This window comes from the organism of the source record quoted next, unplaced genomic scaffold (genome assembly GCF_019419815.1).
Source record: "Pyrus x bretschneideri cultivar Hongxiangsu unplaced genomic scaffold, Pyrus_bretschneideri_v1 Contig23, whole genome shotgun sequence".
In the NCBI taxonomy this organism is placed as follows: Eukaryota; Viridiplantae; Streptophyta; class Magnoliopsida; order Rosales; family Rosaceae; genus Pyrus; species Pyrus x bretschneideri.
In genome coordinates, this window is record NW_025999535.1 from 1 (window position 1) to 24510 (window position 24510).

A 24510-nucleotide genomic window follows, 5' to 3' on the forward strand; every position below is an offset into this window, starting at 1 on the left:
ATGGATGGGGATGAATGCGCTCATTATATATGCTTTGGGTGCTTGTGACCTCTTCTCGGCAGGTTTGCAAGGTTTCTATTGGCGGTCACCAGAGAATAACTTGGTAATCTTTATCTTTCTTCTCTGCTGGAAAAAAGAAGAGAAAAGACCGAAATGTTTTTGTTTGCTGTAGTCTTTTAATATTCCTTGCATTAATTGTTGATTTGTTGGATGATTTGTCACATTGGCTAGTTTCATAATAAATAGTTTGGAGGGAAATGTGATGCAGGTTGATGGGACAGAGGCATTATTGCAGGACATGCTTCGATCGAAGAACTGGGGTACCCTAGCATTTGTAATACTTGAGATTTTATTTTGGGGTCTTGTTTCCGGGTTTCTTCACATGAAAGGCGTGTATATAAAACTGTAAAATGGTACCAGTTTTAATTTCCTGTAGTGACAAAATTTAAGGACATCATCCTTGTTAATATTACAAGAAATTGTATAAATAATATTTCGGGATTATTATTTTAAGCATTAATTTTCTTATCTGATAAAACAGAAATCTGCTAATAGACATTTTGAATGTAGAGCAATTAACATTAGTACTTGATGCGAGCAAAATTCTATCTCCACAATCAAATCTGTATGTATTGTAGCTAGGTAGAAATCAAAGCCATGCACTATGCGGTACCTTATCTATATCTAATGATGCACAAAAAGAAGATGCATGCATCCATGGCCGACGATCGTGATCCTAATATTAATTGACGGTGAACTGCATGCCTCCGGCTCCATCAAATATATAGCTATATATCTATATATGTTACTGACGTGCACGTACTTTCACTTTGTTAGTTTAGCGAAGTCCATGATGTGGATGTTTCCGTTGCACGCACTTGTGGTCTTGCAGACTGCGTACCTCAGTTCGTTCAAACTAGGCAATATACTTTTACCTAAATGATCACGTGAAATTATAATTGTTTATTTGGTTTACGGTGTACATGCATGTATGCAGGATTTGATTAGAATTTTGTAAGAGCAGCATTTTTGTTGAAAATAATAACATAATTCTAATCAAATCTTGCATACATGCACGTACACCTTAAACCAAATAAACAATTAATATAGGTTGACACATCCCGATTCCGTTATCTCCAAATATCAGGGTAGGGACGTGCTAGCTGACATCCGATGGTGACGAAATTATTTTAAACATGCATACAATAAAATATGTAATTAGAAAGAAATATGCTAATGCAGAAACGTGTTCAGAGCATACAACTAATCAAGAATGATATGAAAGCATTATTCTAACAAGGCACGAACAAAGGAATGGGTCCTACACAGAGAAGACTCGAAGATACCTATGCGTAAGCGTCCTGACACCGGGATTGTATGCCTCGATTCTAACTCCTATAGGGGGTGCAAAACAAAGGGTGACTGGACCAAAGTTTATAATACTAATACTAATAATAAGAAAATCATTTTCTTTCTAAACATACTAACCCCCTGTTTTGAAAGCTCATATATTGTACTATATAGTAGGTTTTCTGAAAATTTTAACATGCCATGAAAAACATTCGTAAAACATGTACGTGTAAACCATTGTTCAGTAATGGTAATATAGTCGCCCAAAGGCAAATCCAAGAAACATCCGTAAATCACATCAATGATGTACTCAACTGGGGATATCATAGTCGCCCGAAGACATAACTATCACCTGAAGGTAAAGCTGTACGACACTGGGTTACGCCAATGAAGAAATAATGGGTCTATCACTCGAATGTGAATCTGTACAACTTTGGGTTACACCATAGAAGAAATATACATACATATATACACACACACACACACACATAACACACCGACATTAGCCGTGGCTAGTGAAGCTGGAACTACATCATAAATATCATCAACTGTGTCCTATGGCCATAGACGTCTACATACTCGTGTTGTGTGTGTGTGTGTGTGTGTGTGTGTGTTATATAATAACTCACTAGATAAGCACCAAAAACGTATCTCAAAAACTTGTATCAAAATACCGAAGCTCAAAAGCTCAAAGCCTCATCTCATAAATCCATGAAATTCGTATTCGTAAATCCATAGAATTTCACATACAAAAATACAATAATTCATAACCTTTGGTGAAACGTAAATTTAATAAATCATAAATAATGCATAAAACGTAAAATCATGAAATCATGCTTTTCATAAATGCAAGCCTAATATTTTATAAAAACTTGTGAGTTAAGAAGGGGTCCACTCACAGATATTTTGTTGATGGGGAGCCGCTTGAACTAGAGAGGACGGTGTCACTTCCCACCGACACACCTAAACACAAATAGAGGTCATTTAATAAAACTCTGCTAATACGATAGAATTTGGGAAAACAGACAATGAATTTGGATTCGGCACGTCGAAAAACCTAAAAAGGGACCTCAGGTCCCCCATGTGCCGAGATGGGTCGCCGGCGGAGCCCTATGTGTTCCACGCGTCGGCCATGATAGCCCTCCATGCGTCGACCATGGAAACTGGGATTGGATTCGGGTTGGGTCGGATTTGGGTTTTGGGTCGGTAGTTGGGTTGGGCCTGGTAGCTAGGTTAGGCCGGGTTACTGGGTTGGATCCAGATTATTGGATTGGGCATAGTTATTGGGTTGGGCTTGGTTGTTGGTTTTGGATTCGATTTAGGTTAAGGGTTGGGTCGACTCAGATTCCAGCCGTGGATCGACCGGACTCAGCGAAGAAGAAAATTGAAAACTGGGAAAATTATCCAGAGCTCCGATCAAGCTCAAATCTATACTATTTTCAATAATCTATAACTCAAAATGAAGCTAAGGAAGAGGAGAACAAGGATTTACCCATTCGAGGACTGGTTGTGGCCGGAGTTGGCAGAAAAACGGCTCAGAGCCGTCGAAATCCCCTGAAATCTGGGGAACTTTTCCTCCCAGTCGATCTGTACCAAAACTTCATCAATAAGCATGTCTAACCTAACAACTAAACTTAGAATAGCTAGATGAGAAAGACTAAGGGAGTCCCGAGACTCACCTTCATTAGAAAAATCGAGGAATCATTAAGAAAAATCAAGAATAATGGCAACAGTCACTGTGCGTTTCGAACCATCAACCTGGCATCCTAAGCACGTTAAGGGAAATGATGGTGGTCTGAGTGGTTTGCCGAAGGAAGAGTGGCGAGGTGGTGGTTGTTCTGAGAGAGGGAGAGAATGATGAGAGGGAGAAAGAGTTCAAAAGAGTTCGAGAGATTATGGGTGGGAGGACACGGGGAAGAAGGAGAAGTGGGGTGTGGGCTCCACGTGATAGAAAATTATAAAATAATAAAAATATCTAACCCTAATATCTAGAATAGTGAATTGACTACTTTGCCTCTCGACTACGTAGTTCGGTAAAACGTTCATAGTAACTCCAAATTCGATTTTACTTTGCGCCCACACATCCGTAATGCTAAGTACTACAAGGATATGCCAAGGAAACGAATCTTACATGACACAACAAGACGGTCTACAAAAGTCAACATTTTTACCTCGAAGGACGTTTTAGTAAATTCATGCTTTAAAATTATAAAAACCGAAATATTTGGGAACGGGTTGTTATAGAGGTAGGGTCTACCAACAAATATATGGTGAAACTCTTTTCCAGCATATCTTCCTCAGTAATGGTATCCCCACAGAGCTTCATCTGAAAGGTAATTATGAACAATGCAGAATTATACGCAGCCACTGACTTGAAATTCTGGATCCTTAGGTAAGTCCATTCTTAGCAAGCCCTTGGAAGAATCACAGTTGTCTGGTGATTGTATCTGTTTCTCAATGTCTTCCAGAGAGCTAACAGATCTTCAACCGTTAAGTACTCGCTCTTTAGTCCCTCATCAAGATGGCGTCGAATAAAGATCATGGCATTCGCCCGATCTTGAGAGGATAAGTTGTTTTCTTCCCTAATGGTATCTCCAAGATTCCTTGATTCTAGATAGATCTTAGTATCCAGTACCCAGGTAAGGTAATTTTTCCTAGTAATGTCCAGGGCAACAAAATCAAGCTTTGCCAAGTTCGCCATTTTCTTTTCTTTCTGAAAGAAAAATGAGATGCGTAAGAACTTGCAATAATATGTATTCCTGGAGGAATATAGTGTTAGAACTTCTGGTTCTTACAAATTTTTCATTTTGATCTTCAGGCCAAAAATGATAAGCACTCGAAACTTTAGGCTCGAGATTTTCATGATTAATGAGAAGGACGATTGTACCGCATCATTCTCATCGAAACAAGAATAGGATGGGTGATTATTCCGCACCACTTGAACAGCAGAAAAATTTTAATATGCAGGGCAGGGTAGAGGATTATACGCACCACCTACAATTGCGATAAAATTATGCAGAGCAAGATATAATCGATTTCAATATGCAGAGTAAGGTGGACGATTATACCACACCACCTAAAATTTGCAGTAATAAATCTGCAGCTAAAAATGGGCTATTTGTACCACACCATCTTTGATCGTAGTGAAAATTAAATTTGCAGTTCAAGATGGGCGATTGTACCTCACCATCTTTGATTACAGTAAAATTAACATAAATAAACACTGGGTTAGAAACCAGGAACTGCACCAAACAAGAAATCAAATATATAAGTAACTGTTAAATTTAGAACGAGAAGCAGGCATGGTGCTAGCAGTTCATCGCGAGAGTGCATCACTCAGATGAAGCAGAAGAAGAAGAAAGACAAGAAAAACCTTAAAGGAAGCATTTTTTCTTTTTTCTTTCGATGAAGGGAGATGTGAACTATTTAAGGTTAGAGAGTCATGAAGATAACGTGTTATCAATAGACAAAAGTTAGACAGATAACCTTTCTAAGGACAGGAGCGAAGCAGGTGCAAAATATAACACTATGACTTTAGTAGCAATAACACAAAAAGGATGGCAGATAAAGAGAGGGAGGGATACTGATATTATTTCTCTTGCTTTCTTTCGCATTGCATTTGATAACAGATGGAGTGCTCTATTTATAGAGCGACTCCTGTAACTACAACCATCCACAAAACAATGATGATACTTTTGAAAGTATCAAACACTATTCCTAAGTCTTGTTCTTTTTGAGTGGGTATTCATTCATCCATCAATTTTACAACATATATATATATATATATATATATAATTTTAGGAGGCGAGGCTATCCATGAAACACCTCGCCTACGCCTTCACCTTTTAATACATTGACAAAAACTTGATGGTGGTGAGCAATTGCAACCGACTTGCATGGCGGGAAAGATTATGGTAAATTGTAGTGGGGCAAGGATTGCTGGTTTTTTTTTTTTTTTTTTTTTTTTCAATTTTTTAATTAATTATATGAGAAGTGTTTTTTTTTTTTCAAGAAGAAGAGTATATTTGATTAACTGAAAAAAAAAAAAAAAAAAAAAAAAAAGGGAGCATTACAAATACATATTATGAAGAACGTGGTCCCAAAAGAATCCTTACAAATTAGGTCTAAAAATATTACAATAAAGCATCATTACTGCAAAGCAATTAGTAGACTTCAAGTCCTGGCCCGAGCTTATTAGGAACCGCAAGGTTAAACTTCGTGTCACACGAAGATCATTTGAGAACAAAAATCTCAAATCATAGATGGGAACAAGGAGTACGATACCCCTAGTCTAATCGCATTACCTAATTACCGCCAAGATCCCTTAACACAAAGTGAAGTAGATCTATCAAATCAAACAACTCCACCATTTAACATATATCCAAAAGAGGTAGCACACTTTATAAATCATCACATTCCTGAGGGAAGAGCTAAGTGTACTAAAGCCTCATGGTGCCAAAGGTGTAAAGGAGGTGTGCATCTTGGCCAAAAGAAAAGGGAAGGCTTCAAATCATAAGTCCATAAGAAGAAGGGAGGCTTTAAATCAAATCATAAATCCATTTCAATTGACCCTCCTACGGCTCTCCATTCATTTCACATTAATGGTAGTGCCCTAAGTAAGCACGAAATCACTTGCTAGTTAACTTTGAGGGAGGCATTAAACCACAAGTTCTTAAGCCATGTTTCAAGACATATAAAGTCAAGAGACACTATGCAAATACCCAAACACTCATGCTCTTTATCAAGCTCATGGAGAACCAATAAGCACAACAAGCACGTGTTGATTCATCCCTAACAAAGTTGATGACCACTCACCACGTGAAACTCCTCGTGGTCCCATTTCGTTCAAGATCAAGCCTCAACGGCTCTTAAATAGACATTTACGTAAAAGGACATCAAAACACACATTCTACACGTGACAAGCACATGTATATGTTATGCCTTGAAGCGGGAGTATTTGTAGATATGTAAATTTTGGTGAAATGAATATTCATCAACACATTAAAATTTTGATGTGCCAAGCGACACACCCTGACCTGGAATGTCCACCTGGACTCCGAATCGAGTGTGATGGCCGACACCAGAAGCGGAAAATGTGAATAAAAAATAACCTAAAAGTGCCTAAATGTAAGAGTATGCTAGTGAGCGGGAATGAACTCATTCCACACGTGATGTCAGAGCATAAGTAAAGTACAGTAGGATAGATTGAGAATTATACCATCGAAAATAACCTCCAATACCAAGATTTGCCAAGAATCCTTGTCAACATAGAAGTTCTGCCACTAAAACCTAGAGGGGTGAAAAACAAGGGTGAGTGGGTCTAAAAATAAAGCTTTGTAAAAACTTTTTTGAAAATATGATAACCTCTCGCCATAAAACAAGTATAGTTCCAAAATATACATATTACATATAGTATGAAAATAATTACCATAACCTGCAATATCCCAAGAATCCAATACGTCATAATAAATCATATATAAACATCTAACATCTGATCATCACATAATCCCACATAAACAAAATATCATATCAAGTGTTCATCAACATATGCTAACACACGAGTTCATGCAGAGATATTCTGACAAGAACAGGACTAGGTGTAATAATGATTTACGCTCTAGTACTACAATCACGTGAAGACTAGCGTTATGCGCGACACATACGAGTCCTAATTGCCTATAGAAATCTAGGACAGGACTGGCACCTACAATAGATCCAAAGTGAGTGTACAGTGCGATGTGAACATACACATGAAAGACTGGCCATAGCCCAGGCGAGTACTAACACCAGTGTAGCACATGATGAGCAGATAATGTAGATAAATTCATACAGTGGTAAATCGATAATTCACGTGACCATAATACTATTCACAACCATAAAAATAATTAAGGCATTGATAATAATATGCATACCTGTGCATCCTATAGGACGTAGCATAATTTCATAATTTATATCAATGCGCTAAAACTTATAAACGTTAAGGTAATCTAGACGTATCTGTTTGGGCCCAAAATATTATGATTGGGCCGAGCAGCAAGATGTGCTCGACCCAAGGTAATGACAAATACTATGGGCCGAATAATAAAACCCGGGCCAGTTGGCAGGGTCGGCCGAATCCTATCCTAAGAGGTCCAGATGAGTAGAAGGATCGAGGAAGTCCTAGTACGACCAGGATTCTCGACCAGCAAGAAATAAAGTCTCAAAAGGAGGAAAATTCAGAATCCCAGAGAGGGTAGGATTGTTCGAGCTAGAGGTAAAATGGGACAAGGACTCCCAATCCAAATCCGAATGGGTTTCAGGGAACGAGGTGCTATAAATACAAGAAATTACGCAATAGAAAAGACCCCTTCACAATCAGCATACAATTGCCCTGCGCAAAACCTCTCAAACACCTTGAGATTTTTCCTTTTCTTTTCCTGCCGACACATCTTCAGTTTGGATAAACAGCACTGTGGAAGCACCCGGCGAGCATCTTCAGTTTAGATAAACAGCACTGCTGCCGCAGAATCAGCCGACCGAGGAGCACCTTCAGTTTGGATAAACAGCACTGCGTCGAGGTCGACCGATTATCTATCTAAGTCTCAGCCGAGAAGGGTTTTCGAACCTTTGTTGGTGGAGGTCATCCTACTAAGCCTTTCTGGCATAGTTGGGTGTCACGAATTGCATTGCTCGGCGCATTGGACGCCGAGTGGTTTTATGATTGGATACTCGCAAGTAAGCTTCAGGGTTCGGCATTCAGACGGCCGAACTACGTTTACCATCAAGACATATATCACATTCGAGTACCTGTGTCCATATAGTTTGGTCTCGATTCGGCGTGCTTATACTCTTACGAATATAATCACAGTGACCGAATCAGGCTCCGACGACTTGTGAACTCCGTAGAATTAGTAGCCTTGTCTTCAGGCTATAGAACCCAGAGGCCGAGAGCGTTCCTTCCTCGGTCGCAATCGCAAGATACAGAAGTCAACAGCGTACCCAACGCGACAACATCAAATTTTACTCCTCGGCCGAGCTCGGCCGACGAGTTGGCACGCCCCGCATTCAACCGAATGACGTAGTTAGCTTATTAATTACTCGGCCTGCGCGCCACGTAGGTTTTGTAATTTTTATAGTCAACAGTATCGTACAAAATTCTTTATGAAATATATAAATGGAAACTAACAAATATATAGACACACACACTATATTAAAGAAAAAACCCACTCATAATTGCTTGCGATGTCACATCCTTTCGAGCTAAGAAAGCTGGAGTCTTCGATAGTAATCACACCAATTCGAGAAATCTAGGGAACTTTTCCCCCCGATCGATCTTCGTCGGAAAAATCAAGGAATCGCTATGAAAAATCAAGAATAATGGCAGCGACCACTTTGCGTTTTGAACCATCAACCTAGCGTCTTGAGCACGTTAGGAGAAGTGATGGTGGTCTGGATGGTTTGCTAGAGGAAGAGTGGCGGGGTGGTGGTTGTTGGGGTCGGTCTCGGCGTTCATCTGAGATGAGGAGAAGGCTAATGGAAGGAGAAAGACGAGAGGGAGAAGAGATAAGGGAAAAAGAGAGTCCAAGTGATGGAGAATGATGCCACGTGGCAAGAGATGAGAGGGAGGGGTTTATGTGTGGGTCCCACCAAAACAAAAAACTGAAAACAAAAATAATAAAATAATAAGAAAATATCTAGTATACTGAAGTTAATAAAATGCCCTTCAACTTCGTAAGTTCGAAAAATCTTCATCGTAGGTCCAAATTCAAATCCGTTTGCGCCCACTCGTTCGTACCGTCAAGTACTTCGAGAATACTAGTAAAATAGTAGCTTGTACACGTCACGAAAAGATGGTCAACGAAAGTCAACGATCTCGCCACTATTGGCATTTTTGTCAACTCACTCTTTCAAAATTATTAAAATCGTAAAATTTGGGACGGGTTGTTACACCAAGGCTTACGTGGCATGCGTCATGTGTCTCACCAATCGTACATATGACATGTGACTCATCAAAACCAGATGAGTTATCAAGGATGGCACGCTCAACAGTTGACGGAAAGTAATTAAGAAATTATCTTTATTATTCTTTAATTAATTTGAATTTAAATCAAATTAATTGATTTAAAATGCCAAATTAAGGATGAAATGTTATTGATTTTATTTGATTTTAAATCAAATTTAATTTGATTAAATTAAAGATTATTTGATAAAGTCAAATTACAAACCAAGTCTTAGATCAAGTCTTAATTCCTTGATACAAAATTTATGTTGTACTCGTGTTCTTGAGTTATTTGTAGCAAGAAATTCGGTTTACAAGGGATTTTATTTCGTAGTGTTGATTCCTGGGGGATAACATATATAGTTTTGGTGCATATGCACCGAAGGAAGGAAACAAACAAGGAAACGGTGGTCATGTCAGGAAAGTTCCAGCAAAATCCAACTAATAAAAAACTGCGTTGATTGTGATAGTTTATAACTTTATTATATATATAACATACATGTTGCTCAAATAATTAGCAATGACCTATTCAAATGGCAACCCCGGGAGTAGTTTTCTATCATCAATTTCATGTATATTTCGTCGAAAACCATCATTTATATGTGAGTCGTATATGTCAACAGCTAGAAAAAAAATTATATATATGTAGTCCCTCATATCCAACTTACTAGTTTTGTTGAAATGTAGTAGTTTCTTGCCTATCATAAGCATTAGTTAATTAATATTGTTGACTTGCAAGTTATAGCGCATTAAGGGTCAATTCGGTTGCATAATTTCTTACAAGTTTATGTATATGGTATAGAGATTCAACTTATGGCCTTTTGAATAATGTAATAAGAAATAACATAAAGATGCATTAGTTAGATTAATAATTTAATCTAATAAATAATACTTGGTTATTCAAGTTTTTGATGTAAATCCTCCTTAGCCATTGTCACTTTCAGGCTCTGTTTGTTACACTTTCTAAATGAGACTAACTTAGATAGGAGTATCCCTTGTTTGGTGGCGTAAAAATTAAGAATAACATAATAATAGTATACTAAGGGGAAAAAAAAGGCGGGGAAAGGAATGAGGGGGTGTATTAGACAAAGTTTGACTTCTTACATTTTAGAAATCAATACTCCTTATTTTCTTTTTACATGACGATGTTATATCATTTCACCTTACAGATTTCAAAATCTAAATTGTTTATTCTTTTTGTCGTCATCTAAAAATTATCTCTAGAAAATTTAATTTAATTTAATTTGAAGATCATTTAATTAGTCATTCATATGAATCTAACAAATTGACAGTTATTGTAAGGATATTACTTATTATCATATTCGTTATTTGTTAGACACATATAAATGGCTAAACATCTCATATTTATTTAAAAAAAATCGTGTTGGAATAATAAGAATGAACAATTCAAATTATCAAGTTTGTAATACAACATCATCATGAAAGAAAACCAAGTAATATTGTATTTGAAAATTGGGAACCATTGAATGAGTGGAAGGGGAGTTTCGAGCTTGCTTCCTCCCGCGTGTAACAACCGTGTCCCAACAATCGGGTTCCTACCTTCCACACTGATCTCCTTAAACCAATCATTAAAAACCACCGCGTACAAGACAAAGATTCCTCTAATATATACATTGTTTATATATAGATTAATAATCATGTATTGTATATATTCCAGCACAACAGCACTCACCACATCATACAAATTTTTCAGCTCTCTCATCAAACTGAAATTTATTAGCCAACTTTTTGTGAACAATTTGTCTTTCTTTCGTTCTTTCTTTCTGGTGTACCACTACCAGGCCACAGTTTCAATCTACGTACGTAAGTAGAACTATACTCTTTGCTTCCACCCGTTAATCAAGTACTCAACAGTGAGCTGACGACGACGATGACAATGATGAAGATGTCGAAGAAGAAATCATCAAATGGTAATGATGATGATGTCGGTCGACCAAGACCAACACATAGAGCGTGGAAGCTGCTGCGTCTGGCATTGCTTTGGGCAAGAAAAGGCGGTGTTTTCAGGCGACGCCTCATGATGGAACTGCGCGTCGTCCCCAAGTTGCTCAAGAGTAGCCTCGCCCACATGCTTATGCAGCAGCAACAGCAGCAGCAGTATTACTTTGAGCGGCAGCTGTCGTTCGACAAGACCCCCATTTTCCCCACCCTCAAAACGAAATCCAGCTGCTCCCGCTCCTCCTCCATGCGCTTCATCAACATCCCTTGCTTAAACCCACCATCAGTACTTGATTATTTTGATGATGATCAAGTCAACATGATCATCAATAACCATGAAGATCAATCAGAGGATCGCCGCAACTGCTACTATGTTGATGATGAGGATGATGATAGTACTGCAAGGCAGAGCTTTCTTATCAAATGCGATGAGGATGATGATGGCCGTGATATTATTCAGGATGATGAGGAAAAAAAGGTTCCTCTTTCTCCAGCATCAGCTTCTAATAATAATAATATGTACGAGGAGGAAGAGGAGGAGTTGGAGGAATCGATTGATATAAAGGCAGATGAGTTCATAGCTAAGTTTTACCAGCAAATGAAGCTCCAAAGACAGATTTCATACCTACACTACACTCAGAACCTCACATGTTAAGTTAATGATGTTAATCATAAATGTTATTCACATTGTCCATCCACATTCCAAAATTCCACAATTCCACAACTCCACAATTCCACAATTCCACAATTCCACAATTCCACAATTCCAGATCCAGGGGCAAGACAAACAGCCAAAATATTAACGCAGGACAGCCATCGCATTGCGGCATTTTTTTCGGTTTTGTTTTTGGATTCAATTCTACTCTACTGAATTACATTGTATTTATTTTGTAAAAGAAGAGGCATTGCATTGCGTCATATTTTTGCTGATACCGAAGGCTTAGGCTTCCCATTATATGGATGCATTTGAGCGTTTCCTACATTCTCCATTTATAAATTCATAAAAAGAATAACATCTTCGTATAGAGTTGGTTAATTATTTTGTTATGAAGTTTTGTTTTTTGATGAGCGAGGCTAGAAATCTTAAGATTAGGAATTTGAAAGCCCATTTGATAATCAATGATCATGATTCTCTTCATCGTCACACTAAGCATTTGATAAAAGTACCCAGCAATATAACTAGAGAGTAGAGACAGAGTTGGTAGACAAACAGTCCCGGGCTGGCATTGGCATTATTACAACAATATCACACCTTCTGAGTTGTCCCGACCACCTGCTGCAGTCATCGTACCCAGATTCCAGACTGTACTAGTCTACTCTAGTCTAGTCTAGTTTTCTCATGTAGTGACGACATCCCTTGTTAAACAATTTCGCTACACAAACTGGAGCTAAGAGAAATACTGTGTCCCATTTTGTATCGATGAACAGAAATATATCTGTCTCTTCTCAAATGCAATCACTTAAGATGCACCTATTTATGCATACGGAGCACAGAATATTGTGAGTCAAGAGAGATGATCCAACCCATTCCCATCCCACTTTCTCACCCACATTCAGAAAGAGCCAGGGGGAACAATGCACAAACAGCTCAAACGCAAGTCCAATTCTTCTTCTATGGGAGCTCTCGCATTCAAAGTACAAACCTACCTTGAACTAATGATCTGGAGAACTTGTATTTTGATTCTCATCAAGATATGTTTCCAACTGTCCCGTTGCTGCCAAGACCAGACCTACAGTTGCAATGTCACATGTCAACTCGAGTACAGAGATCAAAGGACTCGACAGAAATTGACCAAATAAAAATGACAACTGTAAATAGACAAGTCTATTCTGCCACAAACATGTCCCAAAATCTCTCAACCCTGACTAAGATCTGCACTACATGGTAATTCCATGATGGTTGTTCTAGTGAATACATGTTTCCAAGTAATAATGGTAAATGCGAGTGTATGACATCTATGGTTCACTTGTGTGTCCAAGTACCTAAAAATAGAGGAGAGGGCCTCCCAGGCCGTGATTTAAATTCTGGATGAAACTGCACTCCTACATAGAATGGATGACTTGGAAGCTCTAAAATCTGCACAAGAGAAAAATACCAGAACAAACACAAATCATGTAAAATATAAATCTTCAAAGTCAAATCCTTTTGCAGTAAATGATAGAAAGGACTTTTTGCAACAAAACCCACCTCCATTCGTCTCCCACTGTCATCCTTCCCCACAAATTTCAGGCCAGCTTCTTCAAGAACTCCAATAACATCTGGGTTCACCTACATCATGATGAAATAAGACCATATACACTACGGAAAACATGCTTCTGATACATCATGTTTTCACCTAAATAAATTTACAACAAACCTCATATCTGTGCCGGTGGCGTTCATCCACATACTCTGAGTTATGGTACCTAGCAATTGAGAGCAATAACACATCAGGCACGTAAAATATGGAGGCTAATATTGCAATACTCTTTAAAATGGAGAACTTTAAAGTGGTGGTCATGTGTGATTAGTTTTGACAAAAGCAACCACAGACACAACACAGAGGATAGGTCATCAAAGGCTGCCTGCAAAATAGTACATTGACCCCAAGTTTGTGCCGTGTGTCCTTTTCAGACCGCCAGCATTGGAAGTTGGAACACATGGCACATGCATCGGTTTTACGGTATAAATGCAGCAAAGTTACCTGAAGTTATAGTTTCAGTTTGCAGTAACAGACCGGCTATTTTATGATTTCTAAAACGGAACACAGTAATAGATATTTCACATACAGCTTTGAAGTAATGCAGTCAGGAGCTTGGAAAAGTGTTCTTCTGGATCCCAGTCTCATTGTGCTTCCCATGTGAGTTCTTGATCCCTATACACGGATATAATAAAAAATCAACTGTCATGGGGCGAGGTTGAAGCCATACTTATTTTTAAATTCCAGAGGTAAACATCACCATAAATTGTACCTCAGGCATAAAAATTACAACAGGATTCGGTGTCTGTGCATCAAACTCTGTGCTGTCTGCCCTTTCTAAATCCAAAACCTAAAACAAGTAATTAAAGTAGGGATGATATATGATCAAAATTAAGAATAAAACATGTCAGTTACGGAAATGTTGCTTACAGATCTCGCAAATTCAATCACTGAAATCTGCATGCCCAAACAAATCCCGAGATAAGGAACATTGTTCTCTCTGGCATACTTTGCAGCTAATATCATACCTCTCACACCACGATCTCCAAATCCACCAGGGACCAAGACACATGCTGCATTCTGCAAATAAAGAATAGATTAAAACATAAGCTGTACAGGCTAGGAGACGATAATTTAGCTTAAAGCAGACCTTTAGGGTCTCCCATGCAGCAGCATGTGCTTCTGGTATCTGTACGAAAAACAAATCTTAAGAAAAGACAAAATAATAGACATCAAACGAAATTCTGCAAAAAGAGGAGGGTAATGGTTCAATACCAGTTTGGCACTATCATCTTCAAGGTCAGAAGCAGCAATCCAGTCAATTGATGGCTTTAAAGAACAAGCAACACAAGCATGCAGAAGGGCCTGCAAGACGAATTTAGCAAAATTTTTATATTTTCCGGTCCAGATTTCCATATTCTTCAGCAAGCATTTATGGTAAAATAAACGTATAGGCGGTGACTTATTAACATATATAATTTAACAAGCATGCATTGCACAAGGAGCCATAGACTCATATTTACACTACAAAATGTAATAACTGAATTTTCTTATATGAAAAATCTCTAATGAATTCCGCAGACTAAGTAAAGATACACCGTCCTACCACCCAGCTTAATAATAGAATAGAAGCTACCATCCCACCTTTACTACAGACAAGTACGAATCTGTAAGGCCCACATACTTCCCCACCATGGCAATCCTCACCTGCAAATATAAAATTCTCATCTGGTGAATGAAAAAAACCAAAAGATGTTATGTTCGAAAATCGAGCATCGCACAATTATCTAATAATACTAACAGAATTGGTCAGGTTATCGTAAGTCTCTGCCATCTTGGTCCAATCTCTTAAATCAGGAGGCATGGCAATGCTGAAACAGAACATTAAACACCGGTAACTTAACATAGCCAAACTTCATGCGGTTTGTCTTCCTATATTTATGTAGCATTCCTAGAGAGCACATATATCAGCTAAAAGAACTCCAAGTCGAACAGTATTCTAGAAAGAGATTGCCTTGGCGTCATTACACAAGAAGAAGTTACATAAGCTGATGCTGATCAACAATCAAGCACAAAAGTTGAAGCCTTAGGTCATCTCCAATTGAAAGAGCTAAACATGGCCCCATCCAGAATTATAGCCCCCCCAAAAAAATTTTTTAAATGAACATTGTCAGGCCATACTCATATACCATCTCCAACCAAAGAGGCTAAACATAGCCCCCTCAATATTTATTAGTTTTAAGTCTATACTTTAAATTTATTGGTTAATTTAGTTAAACTACCGTTAAATGTTTTCAAATCTAGTCGTTGAATTTGAATAAGCTATTGCAACTGAGGAGCTGAGCTCTAAAAAAAGGCTAAAAGGGGGCTACATTTGGCCAGCCTTTGGCCAAATAATAGCCTGGTGCGCTCCATAAAATTATAGCCTAGCCATTGGTTGGAGATGAGTTTTTGTGCAAATCAGGTCATTTTTTGACTTTTGGACCTTTAGCCTTCTCCATTGAAGATGGTCTTACATGTGAAGTAATGGGTGAAAACATACCTTAGTAGATTTAGTTGTTGAAGAATTGAATGATGAGCTTTTTGATTCTGAACAACAATTTAGAACAATAGCTTAGATAAAAAAGAAAAATTAAATAAAGTATTAAACCACCAAGGAGACAGATAATTGTTAGTGAACCCACCCTAAGTAAGAGAGGAATGTGCCATATGTTTGGTACATCATGGATATTAAGAATATTACCAGCCTGTAAGAAAGCATAAATAAAATTTACAATATGTAATCAAGAAAATGAAGTTTGATTAAACATATTTAGAAAAAGGCCAAATAGAATTATTCAGCAACAACTTACTGCAACATGACAAAATTGTGAAAGTTTCTGCTTAGTATTTTCCAGCAAAGGCTGCAATGCAGTCACAAAAATAAATAAATACATTACATCTGCACAAAATTTAACCTTAGCAAAATAATGGTAGAGTAAAACACAAGGGAGTCGGGTGATCTCACTGCACCATTGTAGGTGTCCAAGCAAGTCTTAAATGGGAACTAAAGAAAAACTTATAAGGTTAATGGATAGGTGAAAAGAGGTACCTCCGCAGAGCGACATGCTAATAGATGAGGAGTCAAGCCTAATGCTCTTAGTTCCCGCACACTATGTTGCGTAGGCTTTGTTTTCTGCATGGATTACGAACAAGCAAAGAAAGTAAGAAACATAGAAGATTAATCAAACTCTTCTTAAAATTTAATCAACTTTGGTTCTAAACTTACAAGCTTGAATGAGGAACTAATGAAGAAAAGTAATACTCAACAATTAAGTAGAGGAATCTTACTTGCTCTCCAACAACACCCAGTACTGGTATCAGGCTCACATGAATAAGACAGAAGTTCTCTTTCCCTGACGAAAGAATGAAATCAACACCAGCAATTATCATTTAACATCAATGAAAGTTCAAGATCAAATTGCATATCAACTCAAAGGGGAGATAGTTAGTTACTTCTGGATAAGCATTATTCCATTGCATCTATACCCCGGACAACAAAAATAAAAAAGCACCACAGAAAGTCTCAATAACATTGGAATAAAATTGGATTATATCAACATTATTGTGGTAAAGCTGCTCATAACTGACATATCAGACCAGAAATCTAACCATAAGCCGCTCATACCGCGTATTCCTAGAGCAGTCATTGGAAGATGTATATATATCGATCACACAGCATAGAAACATAATAAACAATTGGAAGCCAACATATGGGTGAAGAAATTATCTCATCAGTGGAATCAAAAAATTCCTCAAAAGAACAGAATAAACCACAACCTTACCAACTGAAAAGGACAAATGGCGTAGAGCCTCAATGAATGGCATTGATTCAATGTCACCTAAGAAGAAAGAAGAACAATTATCATAAACACAGAGAAAAGAATAATGCATGTAATGCATCTATGTATTGATCATTGCTTACCCACAGTCCCTCCCAACTCTATCACACAAACATCTGCAGGGCCCTCTTTTCCATCCACAGGAATGACTGAAACAGATTCTATCCATATCTTAATGGCATCAGTTATGTGTGGAACCACCTAAATTGACTCAAATCGCGGAAGAAAGGCAGTCATCAGCATTCAATGCATGTGAAGCAAAAAAGAAAAGGTAGGATCTATGAACACGGTGATTCTGTAGCATCACCTGAACAGTTTTGCCAAGGTAATCACCTCTCCGCTCCTTCTCAAGGACAGACTACAGGGAAGAGGGGAGGAAAAAATTTTAAAATAAAATAAAATAAATGGAAAGCTAATTTGTAATTAGATTAAATAAAACTCATAAAATGAGAGACAAACACCCATGGTTATTAGGAGCACCTGATATATCTTGCCAGTGGTAATGTTGTTATCCCTAGTAAGAGTTACATCTAGGAAGCGTTCATAGTTGCCGAGGTCCAAATCAACCTACAGTTACGATTTGAGTTTAAAAAAACTCAGCAGCATGAAGATTAGAGATAAGACTAACACGGATTTGAATTGGATAGGTATTGGAGAAATTAGCAAGGTCAATGATTACCTCTCCGCCGTCGTCAAGAACAAAAACCTCACCGTGCTCAAAGGGAGACATGGTGCCAGCATCTGTGTTCAAGTATGGATCTGCAGAAGCAGCAGCAGCAGTAGAGTAAATCAAATCAAATCAAATCGAAGAGAAGATGATTAAGTAATAAAAGCAGAAGGAAGGAAGGAAGGAATAAAGAGAAGGAACCGATTTTGATGGAGGTGACGCGGAGGCCACAGGCTTTGAGGACGAGGCCGATGCTGCTGGCGGTGACGCCTTTGCCCAGCCCACTGACCACCCCGCCTGTAACCAACACGTACTTCATCAGGAGCACACTCTCTTCCCTTCCCTCCCTGTCACTTGTATTTTGCAGGCCAAACGTTTGTGTTTATGACTGAGCGGGAAACGCTAAGGGAATAGTGCCTTATCGTATCATAATCATATCGTATCATATCGTGTGATGGAGATGGATGCTCAAAGTCCTTTTCCAAGTTTCCATTTCTTACACACGTGGACGTCCCTCTTGGTATTGGATGGATGGAATCATTGACTTTTCTATTTTTGTTTTCTTTTCTTGTTTAGGAGAAAATAACTTTTTACAACGCATGATTAGCAATGTCACATATAGACAAATTTCTCTTAGACAAAGATTGTCTGTCCTTTCGTAGCCTCTAGTTTGTGTGATCACGGTTAAGTTACGTCAACCTTTTATATTACTATTCATTTTTATCTTATTATTTTTATAAAAAAATAATATAAAATGTTAACTTATCTTAACCGTGACTACACAAAACAAAAAGACACGAAAGGGCACCAGAAGTAAAAGGGCGGACAATCCTTGTCCATTTCTCTTTTATGCTTGGTTCATTTTCTTTTGTTTTCCACCAATTAATATCTAACAAGCCTGTTCATTTTATTCCCTTTGCCTAATTAAGGACCGTTGCTGCTGAGTGAGGGAGGAATAATCCCAGTTCCTCCGGCATCCATCCCACTTCCATTGCAATTAGTAAGTGCATTTCTTTTTCTCTCTCCGTCATCCGGATCTTCTTTTAATTCAATTGATATGCACATATCACAAGCAACGAATTAGCCATGGCATGCAAGCCCACAATAACTTATTTATCAACATATTCGATTTCACTTTCGTTCTGTTATGACAACACTATAATCACATCGGATTCCTCTTCACTGGCGGAGTTACACTCACGGCTACTATGGGCTGTAGTCTAGGGAGGACTATAACAAACTGCAGCTATAGTAGTTTGTACATGAGCTTGTTGTTGCTTATTGTAGATATAATAGCCCACTCAAATCCTGTCAAAACTATTAGTTAATGTATTTCTTAAATTATAAATAATACTTTTGTTACCTTATATATTATTTTATTATTTTATCATTTTTAGGCTAAAAGTAAAAATGGTAAATTAATACATAATTAGGTTTCTCCTATTCCCCATGTTTTTTACCCTATTCGTTCAAAACAAAAAATTTAAACTCTCTACCTTAAGAAAAGAAAAACTATGAATCACCATCAAATTATTTTCTAATGATATTCAACAGTAGGTATGTTCTTCATCTATTCATTTAACTTATTTCTTGATTCAATTGTTAGGTTAATTTTTATTCGTCCTTGAATTTGTCTATTAGGGTTAAAGATTTTAAGAATAGTCCATGTTTCATGGTTCTTGTATTTGTAACTAATAAAAAGGGCTCGACGACAATATCGATTTTGATAATAACAAAAGATTTCAATTCCATTACAGATATCTATGGCACAACTTGAATTGGTATCCCCTAACCTTTTTTTCTTTTGGGTACTTGTTTTCAACAAAAGTGATAATATTTGTTATCTTTCAATTGCTTTTTTGTATGCATGTTTTATTTGTGTAAAAAATAGTTGGAAAGTAATTAATAAACTCGTTTGGATTAGTACTTCATGTTCTTACTTTTATGTAGATTATTATAGTATTTTATGTAGGCAAAAAAAAATATCATATGATTACATGCTAATAATTTTAGCTAACCCATCCAAAAAAAAATTTCTGACTCCACTATTGATCCGCTTTCAGTTGTAAATATTATTACAAAGGGCATGCAATTCCATTACATAGCGTCACATTTCGAATTGAACCGATGAATCAACTTCTTTACCCCCATTCATATCTTACATCTGTGTCAACACGGCATTGTGTTGTACTAATTTTCCGCCTGCTACATTAAAGTATCTCCTTTACAAACATAATTAACTCCATCTTAAAGAAATGGAAATGGAAACAAAAACACATTCAATTTTGTGAGTCTTGGGCTGGTGGGGGAAGGCCCAAGTATATTGTGTTCTTTTTATGGAGGCCCAGTAATCGAGGGGCTTAGAAGCGGCGTCGTTTTTGTGTTCCCATTCCTTTCTCGAGCAGCATTGTGAGAGAGTCGGAATCCAGCTACTCTTTTGAACGAAACAGTTTCATTTGCCTTCCTTCCGCAGGGAAATGATGAGACCGACGTGAATGGAAATGATAAGTAAAGTGAAAATCCAGTAAAAAGAGATTAGACGAGAGAGAGAGTAAGCTGTCAAATGCGTCCGGAGTCCAGCTCATCAGGCGGAGGTGGAGGAAAAGGAGGAGGTGGTGGCGGCCCAGAGATAGAATCTTCATCATCTGCAAATGCATCCGCTGCATCAACTTCATCGTCTTCTTCACCATCTCCATCTGGGAAGCGGAGCAGAGATCCTGAAGATGAGGTTTACCTCGACAATTTCCACTCTCACAAGCGTTATCTCAGCGAGGTTTCCTTCTCGTCTTTTTTCTTTCAATTTCTTTACTTTTGTTTAATGGAATTAAGCTAAAGAGTCTTCCTTTTCCTTTCAAGAATGAAAATTTACTGGCTCTAAATTCTGATTCATTTCCATCAGAATTGAATTCATTCATGGGTCTTCAAACAATTTTGTTAAATGTTTCTTTTTTATTATTATATATATTTATCATTAATAGGCCTTATTTTGTTAGTGTTTCAAGTGAAACTAGTCCTTCATTTCCCTCATAACTCGCTTGTTTGTTGTGCACTGCACTAGTGCAGATTATGGCATCTAGTTTGAATGGACTCACAGTTGGAGATCCACTCCCTCTCCCTGACAATCTCATGGAATCTCCAGCAAGGTCTGATACCTTGTTTTATCCAAGGTTACTTCTTCTTTCACACTCATATCAAACTTGTCAATCACTTTACATAACATCGTCATCTGCTTTTGGAACCCTCTCAAATGAACTACTCCTTCCCGCATACATAACTAACTGCAATTCCTTCATTCATTCATTGTTATGATAACCTTGCGCTTCACATTCGGACTGTGTATGTTTAAGTGGCCTAGTTTCATAGGTCATAGGTGCTATTGCATCTTTCTATGTTAGTTCACCCTCTTTTTTAGTAAACGTACCTTGATTTTATGAGTTATTCCAATCCAATCCTAGAGACCAAACGAGGCTTGTAAAACATCTTAGGACTACAGGTTCGTGTTCATGGTTTCTTGGGTTATGGGACTCAACGTTTTGTATTTTCTTTGACTTATTTCCTATTTTGTTCTTATTTTTTCCCCGAATTCAGTCTGTTGGTGATAACCGTGATATCATATGACTCAAACAGAATAGGCCATCTGATGTTATAGACTGTATAGTTTCGACTGGAAGTGGTTATGATGCACTCATATAAGCTTCCTTTTGCAAGAATGTAATCGTACTTTTAACTGTCATACTTTGGGCCTTTTGCTTAAGTGGTATACCAATAGGTGAATTTGGTACTTCATGTGGCTGCTTAAAATTTTCATCCTTTTCTTCAGTCGTCCAAATGTTATCGCCTTTCCTTCAAGTGTTTTTTCTCTTTTTGTTTGATCGGGGCCTCGAGTGCCCCCCTTCCTAGGGAACCTTCAAGTCAATGTTTTCCACATTACATTAAACAGGAGTTCTCTGCATTGCTTTCTCCACCTTGATTCTTCCTGAAAAGGAGAAAATTGTATGTCCTTTATTATGCTGATCTGATTTTTCATTATGTTTTCATAACTTTATGCTTCCAGGGATGAGATGTGTTTACAATATTCACCAATGTCAGAGGACTCAGATGACTCTCGATTTTGCGAGAACCCCATAAATACTTGCTCCTCCCAACCTGATAGCGTTCCCTCGAGTCCTGTCTCTCCTTATAGGTACCAAAGATTTCCTTCCACTTGTCCGAGTAGTTCACATGGCTGCACTGTCACTAATTTCAACTGCTCCCAGCCTCGTCAACGAGGCTCTGATTCAGAGGGGCGATTCCCATCATCACCTAGTGATATTTGTCACTCAGCTGACTTGAGGAGGGCTGCACTCTTGCGGTCTGTGCAAATGAGAACACAGCCTGCTGGCCCACCGTCTTATGAGTTGGAGTTTGGTTCCGGGCAAGAGCCTGTATCCGATATTGAAGCTGAAGAGCAGCCATGCTCCTACATGAAGTCTTTAGTTGATGAGAGGGACTATCCAATTGCGGGGTGTTCTTCTATGGGTATCACGGAGCCTGATTTTAAACAAGAGAAATCGTGTGGGATGTTGGATATGGATGTGAAAGGGATTGATTCTGCAGATTAAGTAAGTGCATGCTTCAGTGATGTTCAGATAGATACTTGCTTCATTTGCAGAATCTGGAGTGCAAGATGAGCATTTAGGCTATCGCTTTGTTGCATATGAAGTGAAGGGCGTCATGAGTCGCATGTTCATTTTTGGGAAATTGGCCATTGTTGAACTATTTTAAACAGGCGGAGAATCGTTTACCCTGCTGTTATGTGGAAGAAGGTGAATCGTTTATTCCTTTCCTTTGTTTCCTTTGTGCTAGGGACAGCTTATCAAACGGTCGTGAGATTATTGTAAAGTAAATTATTCATTTCCCATTGTTAAGAGATGGTCAATTACGATTACGACTCTCATTTCTCCGCCACTGGTAAGCTAACTAGAGCAATAATTGAATGGCAATGGATATAATCAACACTTGTGTAGGTTCTGTCCGTTCAAATAATGCCTCGGTCGCATGTACATTTTGCCCCCTGCTAGTTTTGGGTCAGTGACATCAAAAACGTGTGGCCAGTCATTCGTAATTCTCCTAACATGCAATGCATTACTACAACTATCTATGGTAGGGTAGGGGCATAATTTCCCAGCTGTGTTGTTGTTGTGAATACTACTGGGTGTTGGTGATGTGAGGATGAGCCTCCCTCAAGGTGCAACGAGGCATTGTGCAGACGCTCCAAGTCTTCTTACGTCCGCCAGTTGACGGCTTATCTCCAATCTCAAATCATAGTTAGCCTTGCTTTGCTTGCTCCTCACTTCAGGGGAGGAGTCTCTTCCATGTAAATCAGCTCACCACTTGTGGCCGTTCACGATCGTCTGATTCAATCTGACAACCATAGGCGCAAAAACCAGAATTAAGCATGGGAGACTATTCATTAAAGCAAAAACAATTAACAAGGCAAGAAGTTGTATCTAGTCGAGCAGCACCTAGACTTGAACAATTACTGTAGTGGTGCGCTCTTCACTCTTCCATCCGAATACACAAGCAAATATATATACAAAAAAATCCCAGGAGTAAAGAGCTTATGACAGGCAGTAGTCATCTGTATATGCGTCCAGTACTTTCCAGATTAAAAAAAGCAAATGCAATGCTATTGATGAAGGTACAAATGCAAACGAAATCAAGAAAAGAAGAGTAAGTGTTTTCTTACCTTTTTATTGCGTTGTCTTCCACGCTAAACAAGGCATCAACTGCATCTTCTTTTGTCCTTACAAGCCCCTCTAAGCTACCACAAGACGTGCACATTTGAGTGTACTGCTGAGTCTGTTGTCTCCGAGTTTATTGGTAATTCTAATGGTAACTTCCTCTTTCTCCTCCAGTGGATCAATTGAACGACTGAAACTCCGTACAACAACCTCCCAATCCGAACCTGCTCTTTTGAATCATGGACAGTAAATAATTATCCAGAAACAATGGAAAATGGGGGTTATTCAACAGTTCAAGGGTAAACGACAATGTATATGACATATTCGTAAAAGTGGGCAAGGGCCTCTTTCAATAGGGAAGGTTGATTGCAGATATGTTCTCACTGCAATAGTAATAGATGAGAAGGTCATATTTTCGAATAAATAAATAAATATTGTTGTTATTGTTGCAGTTGTCATGATAGAATTAAATAGTTGGACAAGAGTTACCCAGTTTTGAGGAATCATCTTTCAATCTCATGCTGCTTTCTAAAGGCATTAGAGGTCTCTTCGCACGATTAAAACTTGTTTGGTATCCTATTTGAAAATTTTTATCATTTCTCAAAACATTTTTTGGGAACACTTCTTGAAAACAATTTTCTTTAAGACTCAAAAACTTAATTGGTATGCAATTTAAAATTTTTAAATCTTACGACTTAAAGTAGAACAAAGAGATCTAAAAAAAAGGGGGGGGGTTGCAAGAGAATGAAGGAAAAAGAAAGAAGAGAGAGGA

The 24510-nt window shown here is 38.1% G+C and overlaps 3 protein-coding genes and 1 long non-coding RNA gene across 5 annotated transcripts; 3 read left to right on the plus strand and 1 right to left on the minus strand.

Annotated features, from left to right (window-relative positions):
* Positions 1-516, plus strand: LOC125478074. Its single transcript, XR_007258894.1, has 2 exons — positions 1-103; positions 269-516. It is a non-coding gene; the product is annotated as an uncharacterized LOC125478074 (long non-coding RNA).
* Positions 517-11219: 10703 nt separating this feature from the next.
* On the plus strand, positions 11220-11942 carry LOC103967155. The gene has a single exon (XM_048585681.1). The coding sequence runs from the start codon at positions 11220-11222 to the stop codon at positions 11940-11942; it is 723 nt and encodes a 240-aa protein (XP_048441638.1).
* A 498-nt stretch (positions 11943-12440) lies between these two features.
* On the minus strand, positions 12441-18447 carry LOC103967154 (CTP synthase). Its single transcript, XM_009380411.3, has 22 exons — positions 18217-18447; positions 18028-18107; positions 17829-17915; positions 17656-17706; positions 17432-17549; positions 17292-17348; positions 16798-16862; positions 16559-16642; positions 16320-16370; positions 16152-16214; positions 16010-16056; positions 15269-15338; positions 15112-15174; positions 14743-14832; positions 14618-14656; positions 14398-14547; positions 14240-14317; positions 14057-14142; positions 13645-13693; positions 13476-13556; positions 13271-13364; positions 12441-13017 (listed from the first exon to the last, which is right to left on the minus strand). The coding sequence occupies exons 1-22, from the start codon at positions 18332-18334 to the stop codon at positions 12941-12943; spliced, it is 1698 nt and encodes a 565-aa protein (XP_009378686.2). The 5' UTR covers positions 18335-18447; the 3' UTR covers positions 12441-12940.
* A 1958-nt stretch (positions 18448-20405) lies between these two features.
* On the plus strand, positions 20406-22942 carry LOC103967152. 2 transcript variants are annotated; one of them, XM_048585910.1, is made up of 3 exons: positions 20406-20788; positions 21079-21158; positions 22070-22942. In XM_048585910.1, the coding sequence occupies exons 1-3, from the start codon at positions 20579-20581 to the stop codon at positions 22614-22616; spliced, it is 837 nt and encodes a 278-aa protein (XP_048441867.1). In that variant the 5' UTR covers positions 20406-20578; the 3' UTR covers positions 22617-22942. The 2 variants fall into 2 exon arrangements, with proteins under 2 accessions (XP_048441867.1, XP_009378685.2); XM_009380410.2 differs by having other exon boundaries at positions 20408-20788; positions 21079-21182.
* The last annotated feature ends 1568 nt before the right edge of the window (positions 22943-24510 follow it).

Excerpts from the sequence above, each read along its gene's own strand:
- LOC103967155 (XM_048585681.1), top strand. The coding sequence starts at position 11,220 with ATGACAATGATGAAGATGTCGAAGAAGAAATCATCAAATGGTAATGAT.
- LOC103967154 (XM_009380411.3), bottom strand. The coding sequence starts at position 18,334 with ATGAAGTACGTGTTGGTTACAGGCGGGGTGGTCAGTGGGCTGGGCAAA. Across the intron at positions 14,833-15,111 it reads CGTACTTGTCTGTAGTAAAG|GCCCTTCTGCATGCTTGTGT; the intron begins GTGGGATGGTAG and ends TTCGTCTTGCAG. Across the intron at positions 14,318-14,397 it reads TGATTGAATTTGCGAGATCT|GTTTTGGATTTAGAAAGGGC; the intron begins GTAAGCAACATT and ends TACTTGTTTTAG.
- LOC103967152 (XM_009380410.2), top strand. The coding sequence starts at position 20,579 with ATGCGTCCGGAGTCCAGCTCATCAGGCGGAGGTGGAGGAAAAGGAGGA. Across the intron at positions 20,789-21,078 it reads ACAAGCGTTATCTCAGCGAG|ATTATGGCATCTAGTTTGAA; the intron begins GTTTCCTTCTCG and ends GCACTAGTGCAG. Across the intron at positions 21,183-22,069 it reads GATACCTTGTTTTATCCAAG|GGATGAGATGTGTTTACAAT; the intron begins GTTACTTCTTCT and ends TTATGCTTCCAG.